The 21641-nt window shown below is 41.8% G+C and overlaps 1 protein-coding gene across 1 annotated transcript in view; it reads left to right on the plus strand.

Annotated features, from left to right (window-relative positions):
- Positions 1 to 21641, plus strand: part of ppfibp1a (PPFIA binding protein 1a) — a 42092-nt gene that overhangs the window by 19234 nt on the left and 1217 nt on the right. Inside the window, exons 5-24 of the mRNA XM_049566826.1 lie at positions 495 to 608; positions 718 to 828; positions 2816 to 2908; positions 6447 to 6564; positions 10183 to 10244; positions 10397 to 10463; positions 13292 to 13410; positions 13626 to 13699; positions 15173 to 15227; positions 15527 to 15680; positions 17324 to 17459; positions 17550 to 17669; positions 17890 to 18040; positions 18320 to 18431; positions 19311 to 19399; positions 19576 to 19698; positions 19792 to 19917; positions 20685 to 20873; positions 21146 to 21304; positions 21470 to 21535. Coding sequence (XP_049422783.1) covers positions 495 to 608; positions 718 to 828; positions 2816 to 2908; positions 6447 to 6564; positions 10183 to 10244; positions 10397 to 10463; positions 13292 to 13410; positions 13626 to 13699; positions 15173 to 15227; positions 15527 to 15680; positions 17324 to 17459; positions 17550 to 17669; positions 17890 to 18040; positions 18320 to 18431; positions 19311 to 19399; positions 19576 to 19698; positions 19792 to 19917; positions 20685 to 20873; positions 21146 to 21304; positions 21470 to 21535 — 2238 coding nt within the window. The remainder of the gene's footprint in view (positions 1 to 494; positions 609 to 717; positions 829 to 2815; positions 2909 to 6446; positions 6565 to 10182; positions 10245 to 10396; positions 10464 to 13291; positions 13411 to 13625; positions 13700 to 15172; positions 15228 to 15526; positions 15681 to 17323; positions 17460 to 17549; positions 17670 to 17889; positions 18041 to 18319; positions 18432 to 19310; positions 19400 to 19575; positions 19699 to 19791; positions 19918 to 20684; positions 20874 to 21145; positions 21305 to 21469; positions 21536 to 21641) is intronic.

Genomic DNA, 21641 nt, shown 5'->3' on the forward strand with positions numbered 1-21641 from the left:
ATGGTGCTACAGAAATTTGATAATATTGAACTTTAAGGCTAGCATTATTCTCTGTCTCGCTATGGCAACAAATCCCATGAAAAAAACAAAACCAACAATTTAGCAGTCTGTCTCTAAACACTTTCCAACTTCCCTGCCCTGTCTGTGGCCCTACAGCCATTCATTCATACTGAAGATGTATATCTTAAAACAAAGGTCACAAGTTCATTGTTTTCTTTTTTGAAGTTGCTCGATAATTTACTGAAACAGCTTGAACTGTAGTTTTTAGTAAATGTTACTCAACTTCTATAGCAGTTATTCAAGGGTCTTAAAGTTTGGCACATCTCATCCTGATACAAATCTTAAAAAATGATTACTGCCATCTGCCACTCAACAGGATCGTCTTTTAATATGTGCATGTTTGGATCTGATTTTGGATGTATACCGAGAATTTCACGACATTTTCTATTATTATTTTGTGATAAATACTGCAATAATGTCTCACTACTGTCCAGGTAAGTGTTCTGACAGACCAGGTGGAGGTGCAAGGTGAGAAGATACGGGACCTAGACACCTGTTTAGAACATCATCGGGAGAAACTAAATGCTACTGAGGACCTGCTGCAACAGGTAACTTTGCAGAGGCCTTCGGTTCTACAGTTCAAACTGTCATCCCAGCCCATTTCTTTCCACGTTATATTTTAGTGCAGCTTTACCAAGTGTGCATCTTGCTCCACAGGAGCTGTTGAACCGGACAACACTGGAGACCCAGAAGCTGGAGCTGATGACCGAGGTGTCCAGTCTGAAACTGAAGCTTACGGCGGTGGAGAGAGATCACAGGGACAGTGAGGTACAACCCACCGTCCTTAACATGAGATAGCCGAAGTTCTTTGTTGCACCTGCACCTTGTTTCATGTGATGTGTGACTCTGAATCCTGGAAGCCACCCAGTCATTGTTTTAAAGTCACAAAGGTCTGCCTCACTCCACTGGAGGAATCTGTCATGTGGTGCAGGATGAACTTCTTTGAGGGTTACAGAAGAGGCTTTACACCCCCCTTGTGCTCCAGCAGCTGTTTCCTGCCAGAACCCCCCCACCCACACCCATACCTCTCCCCCTCTCCCCTCTCTGAGGGGCTAAAAGGCTGTGAGAGTTATAGTTTCCATACACTCTGTCCACCAGCTGGGGCATATATGGAGAATATTATGTGGTGTTTCCAGACAGTGAAAGTCTGAGGGGAGCAGACTGAAATTAATGCAACTGAATGTGTTTATTTTTCTCTCCATTTACCCTCCCTTAAGCCTTAAATTGGACCCTAAAGAACATAGCATGTCAGTCCCATTTGAGCAATGCTGACGACTTCTGATTTCTGTATTTGTTTAACCTAAAGTGCCGGATTTATGCATTTTGTGTCAGAAATCTCAACCCTTCTTCCCAGACTCAAAACTCAGTCAAACCACACATCACACTCAGCAGTAAAGCTTTTAAGGAACTGTCTTAATAAGTGCTCTTTATCATTCAAAATCTGCATGATCATCAAATGCAGACTTTTTTCCATTTTAAAAATTAATTCAGGGAATTGTTCTCTTAAAATTATAAGTAACGGTGTAAACAGGAACTGCTAGTGTCAGATACAGCGTGACTTTTTATGGTGCTGATTTGCCAAAATGTAAAACCGCAGCTGTCACGTCTTAAACACACTTACACCAGATTTTTTTGAGTGTGCCATTGATGTACAGTAATCACTATCAAAGTCCATCCGTCCATCCATCCATTTTCACCCGGGGCAGCAGGCTGAGCAAAGCACCCCAGACGTCCCTCTCCTCATCAGCTCTTTCCAGCTCCTCCTGAGGGACCCCAAGGTGTTCCCAGGCCAGATGAGATATGTAATTCCTCCAGCGTGTTCTGGGTCTGCCTCTGGGCCTCCTACCAGTGGGATGTGCCCAGAACACCTCCAACAGGAGGCGCCCAAGAAGCATCCTGATCAGATGCCCGAACAACCTCAACTGACTCCTTTCGACTCTATCTCCAAGGCTGAGCCCAGACACCCCACAGAGGAAACTCATTTCAGCCGCTTGTATTTGCAATCTCATTCTTTCAGTCACTACCCAGAGCTCATGACCATAAGTGAGGGTTGGGACGTAGATGGACCAGTAATTTCGATTTACAGGTCCATCACTACCAATTAGAAAAGTGCAGATCTTTGCCAGGCAGCCATGCGGTCGCTAGAGCTTATTGCGGCCAATCTAGATAATTCTAAAAAAAAATACACGCTATGTCTATTTTTGACGGAGCTTCTGGAAAACCTGCAGAAGAACAGTGAGAGGTCAACATTCAATGACTGTATAAAACAGTTAATAAATCAGGTTTTTCAACATTTGTGAATCACCGCAGCCACAAGAGGTCCTTGAGCATGCAGTCATAAATCTGAGGCTGACTGGTCCAGTAGTTTGTGAGATTAGCTGCAGACAGAGAGGTACACACACAACTAAAGGCATGATCCCCTCTAGGCTTATACCTGGCGGAGATAAATAACAATACACATTACATGTAAGGACAGATTTTCCAAAGCACAGGGCTCCTACAGTGTTTCTGATTGGGTAAAAGCAGTTTTACAGTAACTGACCATGACGCTTCCCTCCAGTCCAGTGTTGACTGAGCTTCTCAAATTCCCTCCAGTGGGACATTAGTCTGAAAATAATAGTTGGTACTTTTGGCAGGAATTCTCCCACTGTTAAAAAAAATGTGAACTCTCTCCCACACAGTCTCCATAAACCTCCCAGTGAAGGTTTCCTCTCCGAGTTTAATGGGTAATGGGAGTTCTCTTTCTCCTCCCCAGGGCTTGTATCAGGAAGTAACGGACCTGCGGTTCAGGGTGACTGACATAGAGAATGAAAGACTGCAGTGTGAGAAGAAACTCAAAGCTACCAAAGTGAGTGTGCTGAAGGTCCAGACACTTTATTCTTTTACATCGACTATGACAGGAGATCTGAATCTATTTTTTATCCTTTGACATGCATCATTACATGTTAAAAACCTTGTGATTCCCCCTATGACATCGTGTCTCTGCTCCCTCCCTTTACCCCCCCTTTTCTACAATGATTTTAACATCTTTCTGCAACATGTTAACCTGTCAAGCGTCCAAAGAGGAACACTGAGCGGTTCACTGGAGATGAGGTGAACGAGGTTTAATCTCCAGCCTGTGCTCTTCTCCTTTCTGTCCCTTTAAGATCCTCTAAACCTGCTCCTTCTCCACTGCTGCACACTGCTTTCCTGACTTTCACCACACTCACTGTAAGTGCCTTCACCTGTACCGGTTTCAGGATTTGTACCTGGTCCAGATCCTCCTTTAGCTTTTGCTTTTCTATTAACACCTGTAGGAGAAACAATAAGAAGTAGAAGTGGTGTGGTTCACTACTTTTATAGCTACACATCTTGTTAATTGGTACGTTTTCTCAATTTCAGTTACGTAGTTCTTTGATCAGTAGTTCTATAACCAGCTTTTGATGAGTCTTGTGGATGTTTTTCTGTCTGTTTTTTTCTGTATGTCCTGGTTTAGTGAATAGTATAAACTGTAACTAAGTCACCGCACTCACAGTGTGTTAAATAGAGAACAGGAATTAACTGAGTAAATCACTGACTGACTAATTCTTACTAATGTTGCACTGAAATTAGGGTATTCTTCTGTGGTTTTAACAGAGCTTTTTTAAGTTTAAAACAAGATTCAGGGTCCTATTTAAATGATCTATAGTGCATGGTGTAAAGTGCATGGCGTTAGTGCATTTAGGATGTTTTCCTAAATGCACAAGCCTTTTCTGTGTGTTTATTTTATCCTTATCTAAACAAGCTTAAAGGGATAGTGCACCCAAAAATGAAAATTCAGCCATTATCTACTCACCCTCATGCTGAGGAAGGCTGTGGTGAAGTTTTAGAGTGCTCACATCCCTTGCGGAGATCAGCGGGGGGAGCGGCTAGCACACCTAATGGCTGACGGCGCCCCAGACTAACGTCCAAGAACACAAAATTGAATCCACAAAATATCTCCAACATGCTCATCCGCAGTGATCCAAGTGTCCTGAAGCCCCGACATAAAAAGTTGTTTGGAAAAACGTCATTTGAACTCTGCTTTTAGCCTCACTGTAGCCTGTAGCTCTGACTGCTTCTCTGTGCTCCATGCTCACGTGTGCGCGCTCAGGGTGATCGGTGATGCACGGTCTCTGAAGAGCAGCAGTCTCGTCAGTACTGATGTCCAGATTCTCAAGTGCAGGCATCGCCAATTCCCAGTCTGAGCAGCAAAGACTTTCCTCATCCATTGGCATTGCTTTGCATTTGAAACAACTACACCACCAGGTTTCCAGTGCTCGACTCCGGTATTCTGCGGCTGGCTGAGGCTCATGAGCTGCTGCGGCTGCTTCGTCCAGTAGCCTGAGTTCCGCGTCCGTATACTCAGGCTCAAACAAATACGGCTCAACAAAGAAATGCTGTTCCTCCTCAATTTCAAAGTCTTCAGACATGTTGGGCTGTCCTTTGCTAAAAGCTTGCTTGCTACAGGCTACAGTGAGGCTAAAAACAGAGTTCATATGACGTTTTTCCAAACAACTTTTTATGTCAGGCCTTCAGGACACTTGGATCACTATGGATGAGCAGTATGGAGATATTTTGTGGATTCAATTTTGTGTTCTTGAACGTTAGTCCGGGGCGCCGTCAGCCATTAGGTGTGCTAGCCGCTCCCCCCGCCGATCTCCGCAAGGGATGTGAGGACTCTAAAACTTCACCAGAGCCTTTCTCTGCATGAGGGTGAGTAGATAATGGCTGAACTATCCCTTTAATATAAATATACACATGCAGTTATTAAACTGAACAGCAGTTATGTGCGAAGGGCATATAGGTAAGCTCAGGTAATGAGAATCAGGTGTGTTTACTGGGGAAGCAAACAGTTTTGGACCGTGTTGTGGAAGCATGTTGAAAAGCATTAAGTATTTGCGTGTAAAACTGAATTTGCTGAATGGAATATTGATGATGTGGACAATGCTGTCGCCCGTCTGTGTTATGGTGAGCATGTGTATATTGTATTGAGAATAAATGGATCAAAGACCAAATCCAAAGAGGTTAAGCACACCCGACAGTAGTTAATTCTTAGCCCAGAACACACATCCAGAACAAGTTCACCTGTTTGTCCGCAGTGACTTGTTTAGACATTTTGTTTTATAAAATTCCCTACAGGTTGTATTTAGTCCCTTAATTTATCAGGTGTCTTTTTTGGGAGCAGATTCCACATGTTAGAGAAGCAAGTATTTTTCTGCTGAGCGTAATGCAGTAAGAGCAGTAATGTCACTGTGGGACATTGAAGCAAAACTAAAACTGTAGTTGTAAACTTGACAGAGGAAACAGAAGTGTACAGCACCTCTTAATGAGGAGTCAGACAGCAGCTCTGCTCTGCTCTCTGCTATGTTTGCATTGTAGAGAATCTAATTCTTATTTTCCTCTTTAACAATGTATTATTTCACTCACCTGCAAATTTTTCCTACTTCCCAACAAGCAGAGTCTGCACGCCTTGTGAACCAGCCTATGTAGGCGTCCGACTTTGTGAATAATGTGCCATTTATATGGCAGGAAAATACTGCGTTATTGACTTTAGACCAGGTTTTTGTTGGTCAATGGTGCAATTGCTTTTCTGTAAAAATACCAATGCGCCAACAATCGCCTAACCACATCTCATATTAAGACTTACACACCAGTGGGTACACAGATGGGTGCAAGTACATTTTCTACTTGCAAAATGTGGTCACTGGCCGTTAAAATGACAATTGCTTCGGTCTGAAACTAGCATTACAGTTGCGCTACACTGTGCACTGTTTTGCGCCAGGTGTAGGAGCCCTAAGAGTCCACAGCTAGCGTCTCTGTGTACTAAGTTGGCTTGAGCTAATGCTCAGCATGCTAACAGGTTTAAAAATTACAATGCTAACATTGATGGGTTGCAGGTATAATGCTTACCGGGTTTACTATCTTTGTTTAGCGTGTTAGCATGCTAATAATGTGCTAATTAGCTGGTAAATGATGCCGTTAACCATCGGTTAATGTTAAGTCATTTATTATGCAAAACTGGCAGATGTTCTCTTAATACTGCTTCTCAGATATTTGCTGTATTTGACTGTTTTATAATGTTAATTGAATCTTTGTATTTTTGCACGGTTGGTCGAGCAAAACAAGCCATCTTAAGACATAACCTTGAACTTACAGAACTTGTGATAGTCATTAGTTGGGTGCCTTGTTATGTTTGTTATGATGCACAGTAATATAAGTGTTGTTATGAGTTTGTACATGGTCAGCAGCATGTGTCTGGGTTCTCAAAGCCTTTAATTAAAAAGACAATCCAAAAACTAAATGGACTCATTCCCCCTACCCAAGTTTCATTCACAAATACACTGGTAAGAATTGCAGAGTGGTGACTTTACATCTTCTGATTACAGGAGGAGCTGCAGCTTCTGCAGAGGCAGCTGGAGGAGCGGGAGTTGGAGCTGAGGAGGCTGAAGGAGGAGAGCAGACTGAGGGTGGAGAGTCTCAGCAGGGCTGAGGGAGGAGAGAGAGGTGGGAGCTGTTTAAATAATTGTCTGGGAGCTTCTTGTACCTTTTCGTGGAGTCTAATATTACAAAAGGGTTTATGAGGATTAGACAAATAGACATTTCACATTCCAACAACACCAGATCCCCCTCCAGCATCTGTTCTGACGAAATAACCATTCCTTTGCTTTCATCTGGATTTCCCCATTAATTATTTTTTCACTATCTTATATTTCACGGGCAGTCCAAACTATAATGAGGTGATTTGTTTTTACTTAACTCCTTATCTGTCTGTCTGTAGGCTCCATACCAAACATTTCTGAACGTTACTCCTTCCTTATCTTATCCCCTCTGATAGTGGAGGAATGCCATTTATGTTAAAGGGGAGTCTCTCATACATGTCTGCCTATAAACACGGGCTGTACAGTATTACCTGAAGGAGGTGTTTGTTTTGTCTTCCTGCTCACTGTACAGATGCTGGTTGTTTGTTGAGATACTGACGACATCAAGTCTATGATCAGATGTCTGCTTTTAAGAAAACAAAAACAGACTGCGAGAAAAAAAATATATGATTTTAGAGTCAGACATATGCTACTTGTTGATTTTCCTTCACTAAAATCAGAGGGTCACTAAGAGTTTGTTATATATGAGAGTGTAGGGGGAGGTGCACAATGGGGGAGGCATGTAAAATTATTTTTAAAACACTGGGAAGGGACTTGTGTTTTATTATTTTGGCCTAAGCGTGGGACATAAAACTTTAGATAATTGCATTTTTTATTTATTTTAGATGCCCACTGAACCCCATAACCTGCCAGTGGGTTTAAAAGTCATCTTTTCCTTTTAAAAAAATCACTAAAATTACAACATTTATCATAGCCAAAAACTGTAAAAACAGTAATTATTGTGAGATTTTCAAATTTCCAACAATCCTTTAAGACAGGGGTGTTAACCTAATTTTAGTTCTCAGAGAGGCTGGATCAATAAAACCATCACATAACAACCCCTAAGTACCATCAGCTTCAATATCCCCCCCCCCCCCCTTTTTTTTTTTGTAAAGAATTATAAGTGCATTCTGTAGACCTTCATCCTTTTACAAAACAGATGAACAGCATGAGATGGTCTTAAGAAAAACAAGTGCAGTTTCAACAGTGTGTCTCAGTTTTTCCACATTCAGTCAGTCTACTTCTCGCTGTCATTACATGTCCATTTATCCACACATTTCCTGATACAGATTCTTTTGAACTGAAGCTGACAATATTTTGCACAATGTTCTATCTTTACACATAATCACAGTAAGTATTCAGTGTTCTATCAGAGAACTGTATCCTGGTCAGGGTGGAAGAGCCTCTGAAGCAGAATTTTACAAGAAGTAGGCAACACATTGTGAAACTTGCTCCTGAATCCTGGCATATCTTAAGGTGCAGACACACCAAACTGACATCAAAGAACTAGCGGCGGCGAAAGCCAACTGTTGCGCCGTCTACGTCGCCTCACGTCGCCTCACGTCGCCCTGTGTCAGTTGCATTTGAACACGCTACATGGACTATATCCGACGGCCAAGCGGTACGTACGTTCTGCGCCTGCGTGAGAGAGAGCGGAGTGACAGAGTGGTATATCCTGACAGCTGAGGGGTTTCCTATCTGTGCAGCTGAGCACGGCAGCACCTCCAATGGCTATTACATTCAGACGGTCCCGGTTTGTCCTCCGCAGGCTCCACTTCACTCAGCTTCACTCAGCTGCCTGATAAACCCGCTGCTTCTTCCCACTTTAACCTGAATAACAAACCAGGGCTCCCGGCTTTCCATTTGGATTCAAATGGAGAGCCGGGGCTAGCTCAGAGACTAGCGGAGGCTAACTGGTTGTGCTTCCCTCCGTCATGCTGCGCTAGCCGCTCCCAGCTAGCCCCGGCTCTCCGTTTGGATTCAAATGGTGCGGGACACACCGCAAAAACTAGGCCGACAGACGCTCACCGACGGCCCGACTTCGGTAGACGGCTGATCCTCGGTTTGGTGTGTCAGGGCCTTGAGTCGAGTCGCCTAGTGGACCGGAATGGACCCTTTAGCTGGCCTGTTCTGGCCCACGGGCCGTATGTTTGACACCCCAGCTTTAAGACGTCGTGTGTGACAAACCATTCTGTCAGGAAACATCACCAAATCTAATTTTTAAAAGGGATATTTCATCAAATTTCTTTATGCTGTGTCTAAAATTTAGCCAAACGTTTTCTCTAACTGGATCCTGTATTGCAAAATAATAATAATGATCATTTTGGGCCCCTGCGTTCATGACAATAGAGAAAAACAAAACAAAAGAAGGCATTATTAAAGTCCAGGATTTCATGTCAACTTTTGATCGACAAAGGATAAAGTATTTAAAATCTAATAACAGCTGCTGTGCAGATACTAACAATATTCTGGCCACTGCTGCTACTGTCGTGTATGTTAGGGTTTATTTGGGAAACTTCATTATATACATACGTTGCTGGCTGGCTGTGTGCGCATTCTGTAATTTATGTGGCTGTCATGCAACTATATACTGCTCAAGAGCACACACAGCTTGTGAGATGATGCCATTTGTAAGGGGTATATGCATTTTGTTTAAGCAGGTAACTGTTGGTTTTGATCATAATTCTCACCCCGTTCATGCTGTTTGCTCATTACATTTGCTTCAATACCTACATTTGGTGTTAAGGAAACAAACGTCACCCCTCTTTTCTAATAAAAAACCAACAGTCCCTAACAGAACAGAAAGTTAGACACTTAAGAAGGATAGTTCATTTAAGCGCTGAGGTTAAACCCAGGAGGTAAAACTAAACCAATGTTTGTCCAACAAATTGGCCACCGTGACTCATACACTGTGTAGCACTGAATTAAAGTAATTTGTCAGAGTCTTATATCTCTTATTCCATCTTTTATCTCCTTTCTTTTATTGGCAAAGGGTCACGTACAAAGCATCAGAGCATTCAGATCGCCCTTTAGCTTAAAATCCCATTTGTAATTTAATTGATAGATTTTAGTTCTTTAAATGTCAGGTCATGAGTTTTAGTTCTCAAACATGTCATTTATAATTTCTGTTGCTTAAAGCTTCATTTGTTGTTGTTTTTTTTTTTTTACCATTTTGGTGGACACCCAAAAAAAGCTGTCAACACAACACTAACATATTATTACTTAAAAGATATTAAAACTGCATATCTGAGGAGAACTCCCTTGTTAAAATCTGAATCTAAATAGATTTGCAAAGTGAGTTAATAAGAAAATTCTGTTGTGTTTTGATTGGTTAAATAGTCTCAAACCCCCCAAACCTTAATTATCTACCTCATTGCAATGATAAGTTCAACTCTCATAAACTCACTTCAGAGTTCACATGAGTCTAGATAAACATGTGTTGGATTAGATTACCAGGCAGTTGGCACATTTAATTGTGTAGCGTTTCCAGTAAAACACACAGTGTTTCCCTGTTTTTGATAATACGTGGTGATAATTGAATCAAGAGTTTATTGTAGCAACAAGCTGAAACAAGAGCTGCACTGACCAGCACTCTGAGCTGAGTGGGTTCATTATTTCTGATTTCAGCTGGCTGGTTTCAGACCCAAGGGGGGGACTAAAGATAAACTTGCACAAGTGTAAAGTATCTGTTTTTTTTCTCCAGATACAGAAGTGTTGAAGATGAAGATGGTGTTGGAGTCGCTGGCGTCTGCCAACGATGAGAAGGTACAGTGTGATGTAAGGCTGAGGTCATATTCAGCAGCTGAGCAGCTGCTTTGTTTTTTTGAAAGCTGTCGTAACTGGAACATTGTGTGTGTGTGTGTGTGTGTGTGTGTGTGTGTGTGTGTGTGTGTGTGTGTGTGTGTGTGTATCTACAGGAACGAAGGATAAAGGAGCTGGAGGAGTCGCTCACAAAGTGCAGGAAAGTTCAGGAGCTGGTCAAAGGTCAGACTGTGTTTAAGAGCGTACTCTTTTTTTTTTTTTTTTTTTTTTTTGTTACATTACCATGTTTGGATTTCTGTCTCTGTTTAGCCAGGTGCCGCACTGTTTATTAGATCAGTGGTTCCACACTGGTGCAGCCACAGGGTCCAGATTTCTACTCGGTCATTTGTTCAATTTAGTGACATTTAGTGTCAAACTTGCTTTTGACCATGCCGTCAAGCTAGTTTGCTGTCTCTGTCAGGTAGCTGTCAGTTACTCACTAACTCAACAGCAGGTAACAGCACTTCAAATGAAAAGCTCTGTGCTGTAAATTCAGTGTACTTACAATTAGGGATAGACCGATATGGATTTTTTTAGGGCCGATGCGGATACCGATTTTTGCCATCACCCTTAGCCGATGACCGATTATGGACTGCCGATTTTCTTGAGCTGATATTTGGGGCCGATACTGCTTTTGCTCCCTCAATTTACATAAAAAAAATGACACAATGATAACAAATATTACAGGTCTCAAGTTTAAAATAAGAAACATTTATTGAACAGTAAAAAATACTAAAACAAGATGGAAAGTTGAGGTAGAACAGGTAGAATATTATTATTATTATTATTATTATTATTGTTATACATTCAAATAAAAAAAATTTCAGTGCTCTTAAATCTTCCAGTAATGTCTTTATAAAATAAACAAATATTTAAGCTGAAGCATAAATAAAACAACAACTACTGTACACAGTAGGATTCAACAGTTTTCTTCAACTTAACCACATACTTTCAAATGAAAAAAAGTGCCAGGGAAAAATAAATCCGCAAACCCACGCGCGTCGGCCGATACAAGTAAAAAACTCAAATATCGGCCCGATATATCGGCCGGCCGATGTATTGGTCTATCCTTACTTACAATTAAAGTGTGTTTTTTACAAGGTTGACATGTTTGTGAGTCACTTGTGGTCCATTCAGAACGGACCCACAACCCATTTTTGGACAGCAGCCCACCAGTTGGGAACCACTGTATTAGATAGTTCCTGACAATATAGCTTTTAAAAGCTGACAGCAAGGACTACAGTGTACGATGGAAGGATATATTCACCATGACGTCGGCTATATCCAAATAGAAAGCACCAGAATCTTAGAAATTAGAATTTTTAGAAATACGTCAGAAATCAACCTGTTCTTTTCCAAATCTCTTTAATGTTACCAGAGAAATAAGGAGAAAGCAGACCTGACTGACTCTATGCAGCTATATGTTAGCTAGCTAGCATTTTGCTAACATTGGCTTACTTAAAATGTGACTATATACAATGTAATGTGTCTATGAAGACTGTGACAGTCCCCCAGTCAAATGATCCACACAGAGCAATGTGGATAAGACATTAGACTCAGTCACATCTCTTAACCATCTTCAAATTTTGGTTTTCTAGTCAACATAGACAAACCCAGCACATGTGGAAGAGTAACAGTGAAGAGGAAAGTTGACTGAGGTTCTGTAAAGTACCAAGCTTAGTCAACTGTAAATGGAGCGAAAAGAGGTGAGACTTAGAAGGGCCAGTAGAGACTGTCAAGTTGATGTTGCGTCAGTCAAAATGTTTTGGACTGGGGCACCTTCTTGTGGGACCATACTGTGTTACGGCAAAAACACACCAAGCAGCAGCAGAGTGAGGCTTGACACAATAATTACATTTTACTGCAGCCTTTGGGCTTGTAGAGTCTTTCTAACATGGGTCATCATATCACAAGAAACATTGGTCTCTGTTTACTGATTGGTTGCAAGTATTCTCTGGCTGACAAGTTGAAACTATCCCCAGATGGCCACAGCTTGGAGCAGCCACCAGCTCTCCATAGCCAGCTGTAGGGTGGCTTGCAGCAGGCTGCACTTTGCGGCTGCTTGGTGTGTTTTTGGCGTTACGTGTGCCTATGACATTAGTCAGGCAGCATTATTTGGACAAACTAATCACAATAAACAACATAGGTCCATGTGACTCGGCAGCCTGAGGCTGGATTACAGACCCCAATACACTACCTCCGCTCACAAAACTGGACACTGAAAACTATTTCCTTTTTGGATTGAGAGCCTACACTTTGGTATCAGAGGTAACAAAACACACACCTCTCACGATAGAGTCCCCGTCCCACACGGCATGACATACCTTCACATTCTCTATTGCTTTGGCCTTTAAATCCCACGGAGCACAATATGAAAACATCTGTTTCAAATTAGCTGGTAAGTCACAGTAACGTTATCAGCACAACACTGAACACAGTCTTCACAGGGTTTAATAACTGCTGTTTTTTAAGGTCAACTGTTTAGTATCAAAATAAACAGAAACTAATTCTCATCAAAACAAAGAGTCTGCAGCCCTTGTTTGCTCAAGAAGTTCAACACATGTAGAAGTCAGCATTTGAAATAACATAGAGCATCATTTTATATATAAACTGCTGTATAATTCTTAACATAAATAATGAAATCTAGAGTCTGACTTTATATAAACTACAGTAAACGTATGTAGTGACTCTGCTTCACTGAATCAGTTTACCTTTTCTTTATTTTTTCAAGACACCAAACCTTATCTCAGTCATCATAAGAAATACATAAAGCTGATACAATGAGCATATTTTACATGAATATCTATATTAGTTCGATCTGCATCAGAAAAAGAAAAGGAGAAAATACAATTTGAAAAGACCCTGTGTTCATGTCTTCTACGTAGACTTTGAATTTACATCATGAAGGTTTCTGGTGGCTTTAAAAGGGGATAAACCTTAAAAGAAAAAGGATAAACAGAGCTTTATGCCGTAGCACATCCCTGATAACGATCCTAACTGTTCTATCTCAGAGAAGTTAAAGGAGGACGACTATGACGATATCCCGGATGATCCCTCGCTTCCTGTATCCATGGAGGTGGATCAGGTCACCCTGGCGTTGGAGGGGGAGGCAGGAAGGAGCTCGGGCGAGGTAAACACAACCTCTGTCAAAACAATTTGCACACAGGATGAACCCCAGACCGGAGACTTCCTTTTTAGAGAAGCTCAGTTTTCGGCCTCCCACTCTGAGATGGTTTCTCCCAGGAATTCAGAGCTTCTGTTTGGGTTATTATTTGTCGGGCTGAGCAAATGTTCTGCTGTTGGGAAAATATGTTCAGTTAATCATGTTTTTCTGTGTTGTCTCAGTCTATTCCGTGTATAGCCGTGCTCTCTGAAATGAATGACCTGGACAGAGAACGACAGTTGCAGGCAGCCGAAAGGTAAAACTCAGTCCACCACGGTAATTATTGTTCCAACGTGTCATTGAACCCTCTTTGTTTCTGCTTTAGTTCCTCTCATTGGTGGAATTAAAGACACTGAAATATCTGCACATCGTATGACTTTATTCCAGCTGAAGTTTTTGACCTTTCTAAAAGTTTGTTCACAGACGTTTCTAAAAGCATACAGTGTGTCTTGAACAGTTCGTGACTGCCACATCATATTTAGTAAGAACATGGTGTGTGTGTGATACAGTCTGCTGTGTTCATTAAGTTCAGTTTTAAATGTTGAATCAAATAATAACAGTTCGTCTTGTCACAAATGATCTAATCATCCAGGCGTAGCTATCTGAGGTCACCTCGCTCTGTGCGCCACTAAGAATAAAATGGTTGACAATTGTCCCGACATAGTATTTACAGCAAAGCTATGTGGACAGTCAGACAGATGTCAAAGGATTTGTATTTGACATTTAGAACATTATTGTAGCAGCAGACAATTATTTTCTGTGTAAAGATAAAGTGGCATCCTGAGCAGAAAATGAAGTCACGCTCCCTCTCTGTGTTGTAGTCCGAGCTTCTCTGTTGTTTGTTGCGGTAAGCTGGTCCGGTCAAATGTTAGTGCATTTGTTTGTCCTGCTGGCTAGCTCATCACTGCAGCTGTGTACTGCACTCATACAGTGGTTACAACTGAGTTATGGACAGCACCCGGACCTCCATTGCCGTCAAACAACGTTCATCTGCACACACTGCAATGACACAGAGCTGGTTGAATATCAGCAAAGTTTCCCTGCTTCCCTTCACTGGTTCCTGTACAGCAGGGTCGGTCTTTGTTTCACTGTTAGAATCACTACAAAGCAAAAGCAGCATGTGTATACATTCAGTAGGCTATATCTTCAGTAGCTAGCTAGTTAACTCGTATCTTGCAGTATCTATAAAAATTTTGGGGGGAAATGAATTACACTCAAAATCCAAGTGTCTGGAGTTGGACAGTGAGTCTGTAACTGACTGCACCAAAGTGAACAGAAAGAGCAGTTACACTTAATGAATAGTGAAAAGGCAACCAGATGCTGCTGGGGGAGGGAGACAAAGCGAGAATGAAAAGAAACAAATCATTTAGGAGGCACTGGATTATTTACACCATATTATCATACATGTATCATTAACATGATATCAGCATCAGCTCAAACTCCACCTCACACACTCTGAATTTGGCGTAGAGCCCCTTTAATCTAATCAAGTCTGTGCACACCCACACAGTCCTGACAAGTTTAATCAAGCAATATTAATGATAACACCTGTGTGCAGTACGTCTGAAATTGATATTAAATGTTCCACTTGTGGAAGCAGCTGAAGCTAATGACTGGTAAGCAAAAAGAAGTAATCTAATTCTTCTTTGTTTATCACCTCATAGTGAAGAAGTGGCATTTCAGGACTCTCAAACTCCTAGTTTAAATACTCGTATACTTGTTCTTTCAGTTCATCAGACGTCCCACAGCTGGGCAGCTCAGCCACAAGCAGCAGCACTGACCAGGTAAGAGCAGACGACCTTCTGATATCAACGTGTTGACTACAGAGACTTGACTGTGCTGTATAAAATAACATGACATAATCATATTATTTCCAACAGCTTAGATGGTCTTGGTGTTGAATCAATGACTGCCAGAGTGTATTAGCTTCTTTTATCAGTCTTAATGTAGTCACAGGACCAATCACAGGACTCACTGTATCACATAGTCCTCCTCTGACACCTACTGGTTAAATGATGCAACTACATTCTCTTTCTCTTTCACCAACACTACACTCTACACTCCTGTTTTTTATTTCTCATAGGTCAGAAATAAAGCAGGACCTGGCTCCTCACCTCCTGTCAGAGCAAACACCACAGCTGATGACAGTTTTGGTACCAAGAAAGCCCGCTCCTCTTTCGGCCGTGGCTTCTTCAAGCTGCGTGGAGGCAAGCAGACGGCCAGTGTTCCAAACCTGGGTGAAGCTGATTTCCTAATCTCCACACTGTCCTGGATTTTATCACATTTTTGACTATTTTGAGATGTTTGGTGTCTGATCTTCGTGTTTCTTTCACTGCTCTGTAACTTGTGAAGACCGCACCCGGAGTGTCAGTGCACCTGCGTTAGGTACAGTAGAGCAGAGTGGCCTTGTTGGCCTGCAGTATGGCTGCTCTGGATTATACAGCTGGATGTGAGATAGACACAGTACAATGTGACTGTTAATTTCCTGTAGGTGAACTCAGTCTGATGATGGAACAACTTTTCCCTCACGTTTCTATAAATCAGTGGTTCCCAACCTTTCTTGCTTATGACCCCTCCTCACAGCTTATATGTTCATAAATTGTGAGCACTTCAATTAAATAATGACTTTCTGTTTCATTGAATAAATCTTAGTGGGTTTCTGTATTTCATAAGAAAGGCTGGGAATAACTGCTCTAAATCCTTGTTCACAAAATATTTTCCTAGAGTTTACTGTCTCTAGCTCTGTTGTGAGGTGTTTCTGTCCATGATCTCATTAAACCATCCAGTTGTTTCTTATCCACGACTTTTAACCATCTGCAATGAAGCTGTTTGACGGGACTTTCCATTTAAGTCGTGAAGCATTTCTCATTTGTTGTAAATGAGAAAATCTATAGGTTGTGTCGTAGTCGTTAAAGGGTAACTTTGACATTTTTTACTTGACTCACATTCTCTCATGTTTTGGTTTTTGTGTCTGAGTAATGGAGACAACAATTTTTTAATTTGGTTTAGTATTGTGCGAGAGTTCTGCAGCTGACAGCAGTGAAACTACAACGTAACCACTCGGGACAGTGTCAGTTTACGTTCCTTAAAAGTGTTTCTGTTTGCCACTGACAGGCTCAGATTATTTTTCAAAGTGTGTGACAACATTATGAAGACGATCCTTGCGGAAATAATCCTTTTTGCTAAAGAGTAAGATCAGTTTAGTTTAACCAGAAACAGCCTTGAAAACACTATCGCCAAACACACCAGATTCCATTTTAAAAAAACAGTAGTTTTAGTGTATACAGAGGCAGCATATTTTCACATCTAACTGAGTGAATTAAAGATTTATTTCAACCTAACATGAGTTGGAGATTGTTGGAACAGTGGAGAGATGAACCAAGATAGTTGCTGTGAATTTTATTTTGTTTCTGTCAGCTTCGTTTGAAGTGTGTTTTACGATGCTAAAATTACTGTTTATTTAAATGGAGTCTGGTTGGTTTGAGATGGGGATGTTGTGGCTGTTTCTGGTTAGATAAATAGGATCTTACTCTTTAACCAAAAGGTCTGTCTCTGTAGTGACACTAAGATTAATAGTTTGAGTCTGTCAGTGGCAAAAACAAACACTTATAGTGGACATAAATTGATGGTATATGATTGCCATCTAACGTTACATTGCATGAGTCACTTAGACACAAAAACATGGGAAAATAGTGTCCAATTTGAAAAATACTGAAGTACCCCTTTAACTAGTGTTTTGCATGGGTGATATAAATTAATCTTTTAGACGTAGTGCTGTGTCTGTAGTTGTTTTGCTGGTTGCTCTGATCTCTCCTCAGATGTATTGAGTGTTCCAGCCTCGTTTAAGTACATCATGTTAATGTGTAATTATTTTTTACAGCTGAGACGGAACGTAAAGGCACCGAGCACCTGGACTTGGCCGGTGTCCCTTCAAGAAAATCCCACGATGGCACTCCTCTGCCGTCCTCACCTGAGACCAAAAAGAAGTCCAAAGGCTTCATGAAATTTTTTGGCAGGTAACATCCAGAGGGCGTGTGAGAGCACTGTGTTTAAAGTCATGTAAGATGGTTATCTGTTTGGTCATTTGTAATGTGATACTCCTTCAGACTAAAGAGGAGTCACTCCACCTCCTTCAACCTGGATGATGCAGAGATGGAGTTCAGGAGGGGAGGAGTCAGAGCCACAGCCGGCCCTCGACTCGGCTGGTCACGTGAACCTAAACACAAGTAGGTGTTAAGCAGCGATCAGAAATTTAAAGCGTAACCTACAGCCCAAGATAATGTTTTTCTTTTCTTTTCTTTTTTTTTTTTAACATCTATCAGTCACTGCAGATATTGAATATATTACAGTTTATTTTTATAGACAACAGTTGACTCTGTATTACTACTTTGTCAGGGTTGCACCAGTTGATTTACTATGATCACTATTCCTTTTTGTTCTCCTCAGTGCTGTCGATGTTCCTTTCTCGCGGTGGAGTAAAGATGAAGTTTGTGTGTGGCTGCATGAGCAGGGTCTGGGGTTATATGTTGCTCAGGGTCAGAGCTGGATCAAATCAGGACAGACACTACTGCGGGCGTCACAACACGATCTGGAGAAGGTAGGAGTGTTACGTTTTATCTTGTGTTGTCACAGCAATACATTGGTTTCTTTATCCCAAATCTCTGCAAGGACATGTTCTGAAACTCAGCATTTAAAATATAGTTGTCGTATTTTAAATGCTTCTATGATATCTCTAGGTTTCCAAGCCAAAATTAAGACTTCCAAAACTCAGATGGACAAATGGAGGAAATGCGATACTGCATTACTTTATATTCCATGCTGCAGTCTGAAAAGTTTCCTGTGTATGATGTTGTGTGTTTCCTGTCTACCTGCTCAGGAATTGGGCATGAAGCAGCCTCTCCACAGGAAGAAGCTGCAGCTGGCTCTGCAGTCTCTTGGGTCAGAGGAGGAGGATCTCAAGGGCAGACTGGACCACAACTGGGTGACCAGTGAGTATGACGACATCTTTCGTGTTGTCATACCTAACCAGTTTAGCTAGGTTTAAAGAAACTCAGGTCAGTTTATCTGGCTAGTAAAGTTCATTTTGGCTGGTGAGAAATCTGTCAGTGGACCAAACACTGACCCTAAACCACTTGAAAAGGTGGGTCTCCGTCCGCTGTCAGTCAAACTCTGGTGTGTTTCAGTTGTGCTGTGAAAGCACACAAACCAACCACAGGATTATATGATAGCAGATGTGTCTTTTAACCACTATTTCAAAAGCTAAACTAGTAAAAATCCATCTGCTGCTCTTGAAATCTGCTCAGGAAGTGATCTTATCATCGACTTGTATGAGGCCCTCTATAAGGCATTTGGTAACCATGGTAACATAAATGAATGTCAACGTGGGTATTTTCCTTGAATGAGAAGCTGATAAAATTGCTGTGCTTGTATTTGAGTCAGTGTTCTGTGTCGGTTCAGTAAGTCCATTAAAAGGTGTGTGACGGTGATCCCACAGTAACAAGCGCTGAATCATTGCTGTACAAGACGCCTTCATTTCGTCCTGTCTCTACCTGTTAGTCACAACATGCCGCCAATTTGCAGACTAATATTAATAATGGCTATAATCAGTTATTTCTTTGTGACACCAGAGGACATAAATGTGCTCATCGGAAGAGTTAAAGTGCTGCATAAACTTCTGTCGGTCACAAGGAATTTGATTTATCCACCTGGATCCTGATGGTGCAGGATGACAGCTTAGTTATATTGTGTGTCACACCTCATAGCTCCCATAGCATTGAATAGCCACGTTTGCTCCTGTTGGTTCGTTTGTAAAGAGTCAGTGTGAACAGAAACTAAATTCAGATTAATGACACTGATGTTTGTTTCAGGGTGGCTGGACGACATCGGCCTCCCGCAGTACAAAAGTCACTTTGACGAGGCCCGTGTTGACGGACGCGTGCTGCACTACCTGACAGTGGTGAGCTTTTTAAAACCTTGTCACCTTGCACTGGAGCCTGTGTGGAAGCTTGTAAACCTTTGACATTAAAAAGAAAAACTTTTTTTTTTTTAGCAAAAGGTTTAATAGTACTTTTATATTCTGTGTGAACACTCCCACTGAATAAATCATGCTGACTCTGTGTTGTTTGATCCCAGGACGACTTGCTGTCTCTGAAGGTGGGCAGTGTTCTCCATCACCTCAGCATCAAGAGGGCCATCCAGGTCCTCCGCCTCAACTGCTACGAGCCCAACTGCCTCAGGCGACGACCCTCCGATGAGGTATCACACAGGAAGTCACAATACTTCCTCTCCTCTTTCTTTTTGTTTTAAAGCACCCCCTTACATCTGTATTATTCCCTTGTCATTGTCCAGAACAACATCACACCAGCAGAGATCGCCCAGTGGACCAACCACAGAGTGATGGAGTGGCTCCGATCTGTGGATTTGGCAGAATACGCTCCCAATCTGAGGGGCAGCGGCGTTCATGGTGGATTGATGGTGAGAGGGAAGGGGCTGGAGTCAGGATTAGATGAAATGAAACAAACCCAGTGTGAATACAGACGATGGTAGCAGCAGATTGGATGAGGCATGTATTTTTTTGTTCCTAATGCTTGGTTCACACTGCACGATATCAGCGCGATTATAGCCCGTCACAGCATCGGCTCGGATCAGGAATTAAAACAAGTATCGTACACAGTAATCCATTGTTTCATCTCGTGTAGTGTGTCATAGTAGATGACAGCCGACGTCAGTCTTGTGCTGCCTTCCTTTGGCGTCAGAATAATCTGAAAATGAGCTTCATATTTCTCACCTGATCTGTTTCTTCTGCTCGTGGTTATCAGCATGTTGTTTGAGAACATCTTTGTATACTGTTTATACATTACAGTTTAAAGCTCATTAACACAATGAAGTTGGAAGAATGATCATCTTGAGTAGCGCATGAATGCACCATTGATCTTGGGTGGCTGGGGTCTCAATTTAAGATTAACTGATAAACACGTTGCAGTAATGTGTGACCTGGTATAGAGTGTGTTCAACACATTGTCTTATATGAGAATTATAAATGCTAACTTACTTCACTGTGGTCCTCCTTCAGTGCATTTGTCGTAGAATATGCTGCAGACAGCCTCACTTTGTCATTTAGTTTAAAAAAATACATATATTCCCAGGTGTGGCTCTGCATCAGACTTTGTCATCTGTTCTGATCATTCCCCTCTTTTGACCTCTCACCGTGATGTTTTCTCAAATGTCTGCACGCTCCGAAGGTGTTGGAGCCCCGCTTCAACGTGGAGGCGCTCGCCCTTCTGCTCAACATTCCTCCCAACAAAACCCTGCTGAGACGCCACCTGGCAACACATTTCCACCTGCTCATCGGCTCTGAGGCGCAGCGGCTCAAGCAAGACTGTCTGGAAAACCCAGACTACACCGTCCTCACAGCCACTGCCAAGGTCAAGGTAAGTGCCTGTCCACTGAATCACAAATGAATCTCTCTCTGTCACTGGACTCTTCCACACTGAACTCATTGAGTGTCACTCAGAGGACACACAGGGCTGATTTTGGTGTCTTACCAACGGATATTGGCTTGATCAAGCTGTTGTGACATCTTATTTAATTTATTCTCAAATAAGACATAAACATTCATTTTCTTTCAATCAATAATTTGTTTCAGCTTTATATGAAATTGGTGCAGAATGCTGACTATAAACCCAACTTTTTCCTCCTCCAGCCTAGACGCATGTCATTTGGAGGTTTTGGCACTTTGAGGAAGAAACGTCATGATGATGGCGAGGAGTACATCTGCCCTATGAACGTGGAAATGCCCAAGAACAGCAGCTTCCAGAGAGGCCTCCGGATCTACGATGAACACCTTGACCACCTCGAACAGGTACGGAGGAATTTCCACTTCTAGCTTCTTTAATACAACTGGATTTCTTACCAAAGTATCATCAACAGTTACACTGGCTTGTGATTTGAGCCTTTGAAAAAAGTATCTTTATTTTCAATGTGGTTGGTCTGTTGCGTCATCCTCTGTGGGTTCTTTTTTTGGCAGATGGAAGACTCTGAAGGGACTGTGAGACAGATAGGAGCTTTTTCTGAGGAAATCAACAATCTAACAGTGAGACTTTGACCTTCTCTTGTATGACTAGACCAGGGCTTCTTAAAGTTTCAATGACTGAGTGCCAAATAAGGGAATTTATGGCCAAGGGATTGACATGACTTTT

Source organism: Epinephelus fuscoguttatus, linkage group LG22 (assembly GCF_011397635.1).
Source record: "Epinephelus fuscoguttatus linkage group LG22, E.fuscoguttatus.final_Chr_v1".
Lineage (NCBI taxonomy): Eukaryota > Metazoa > Chordata > Actinopteri > Perciformes > Serranidae > Epinephelus > Epinephelus fuscoguttatus.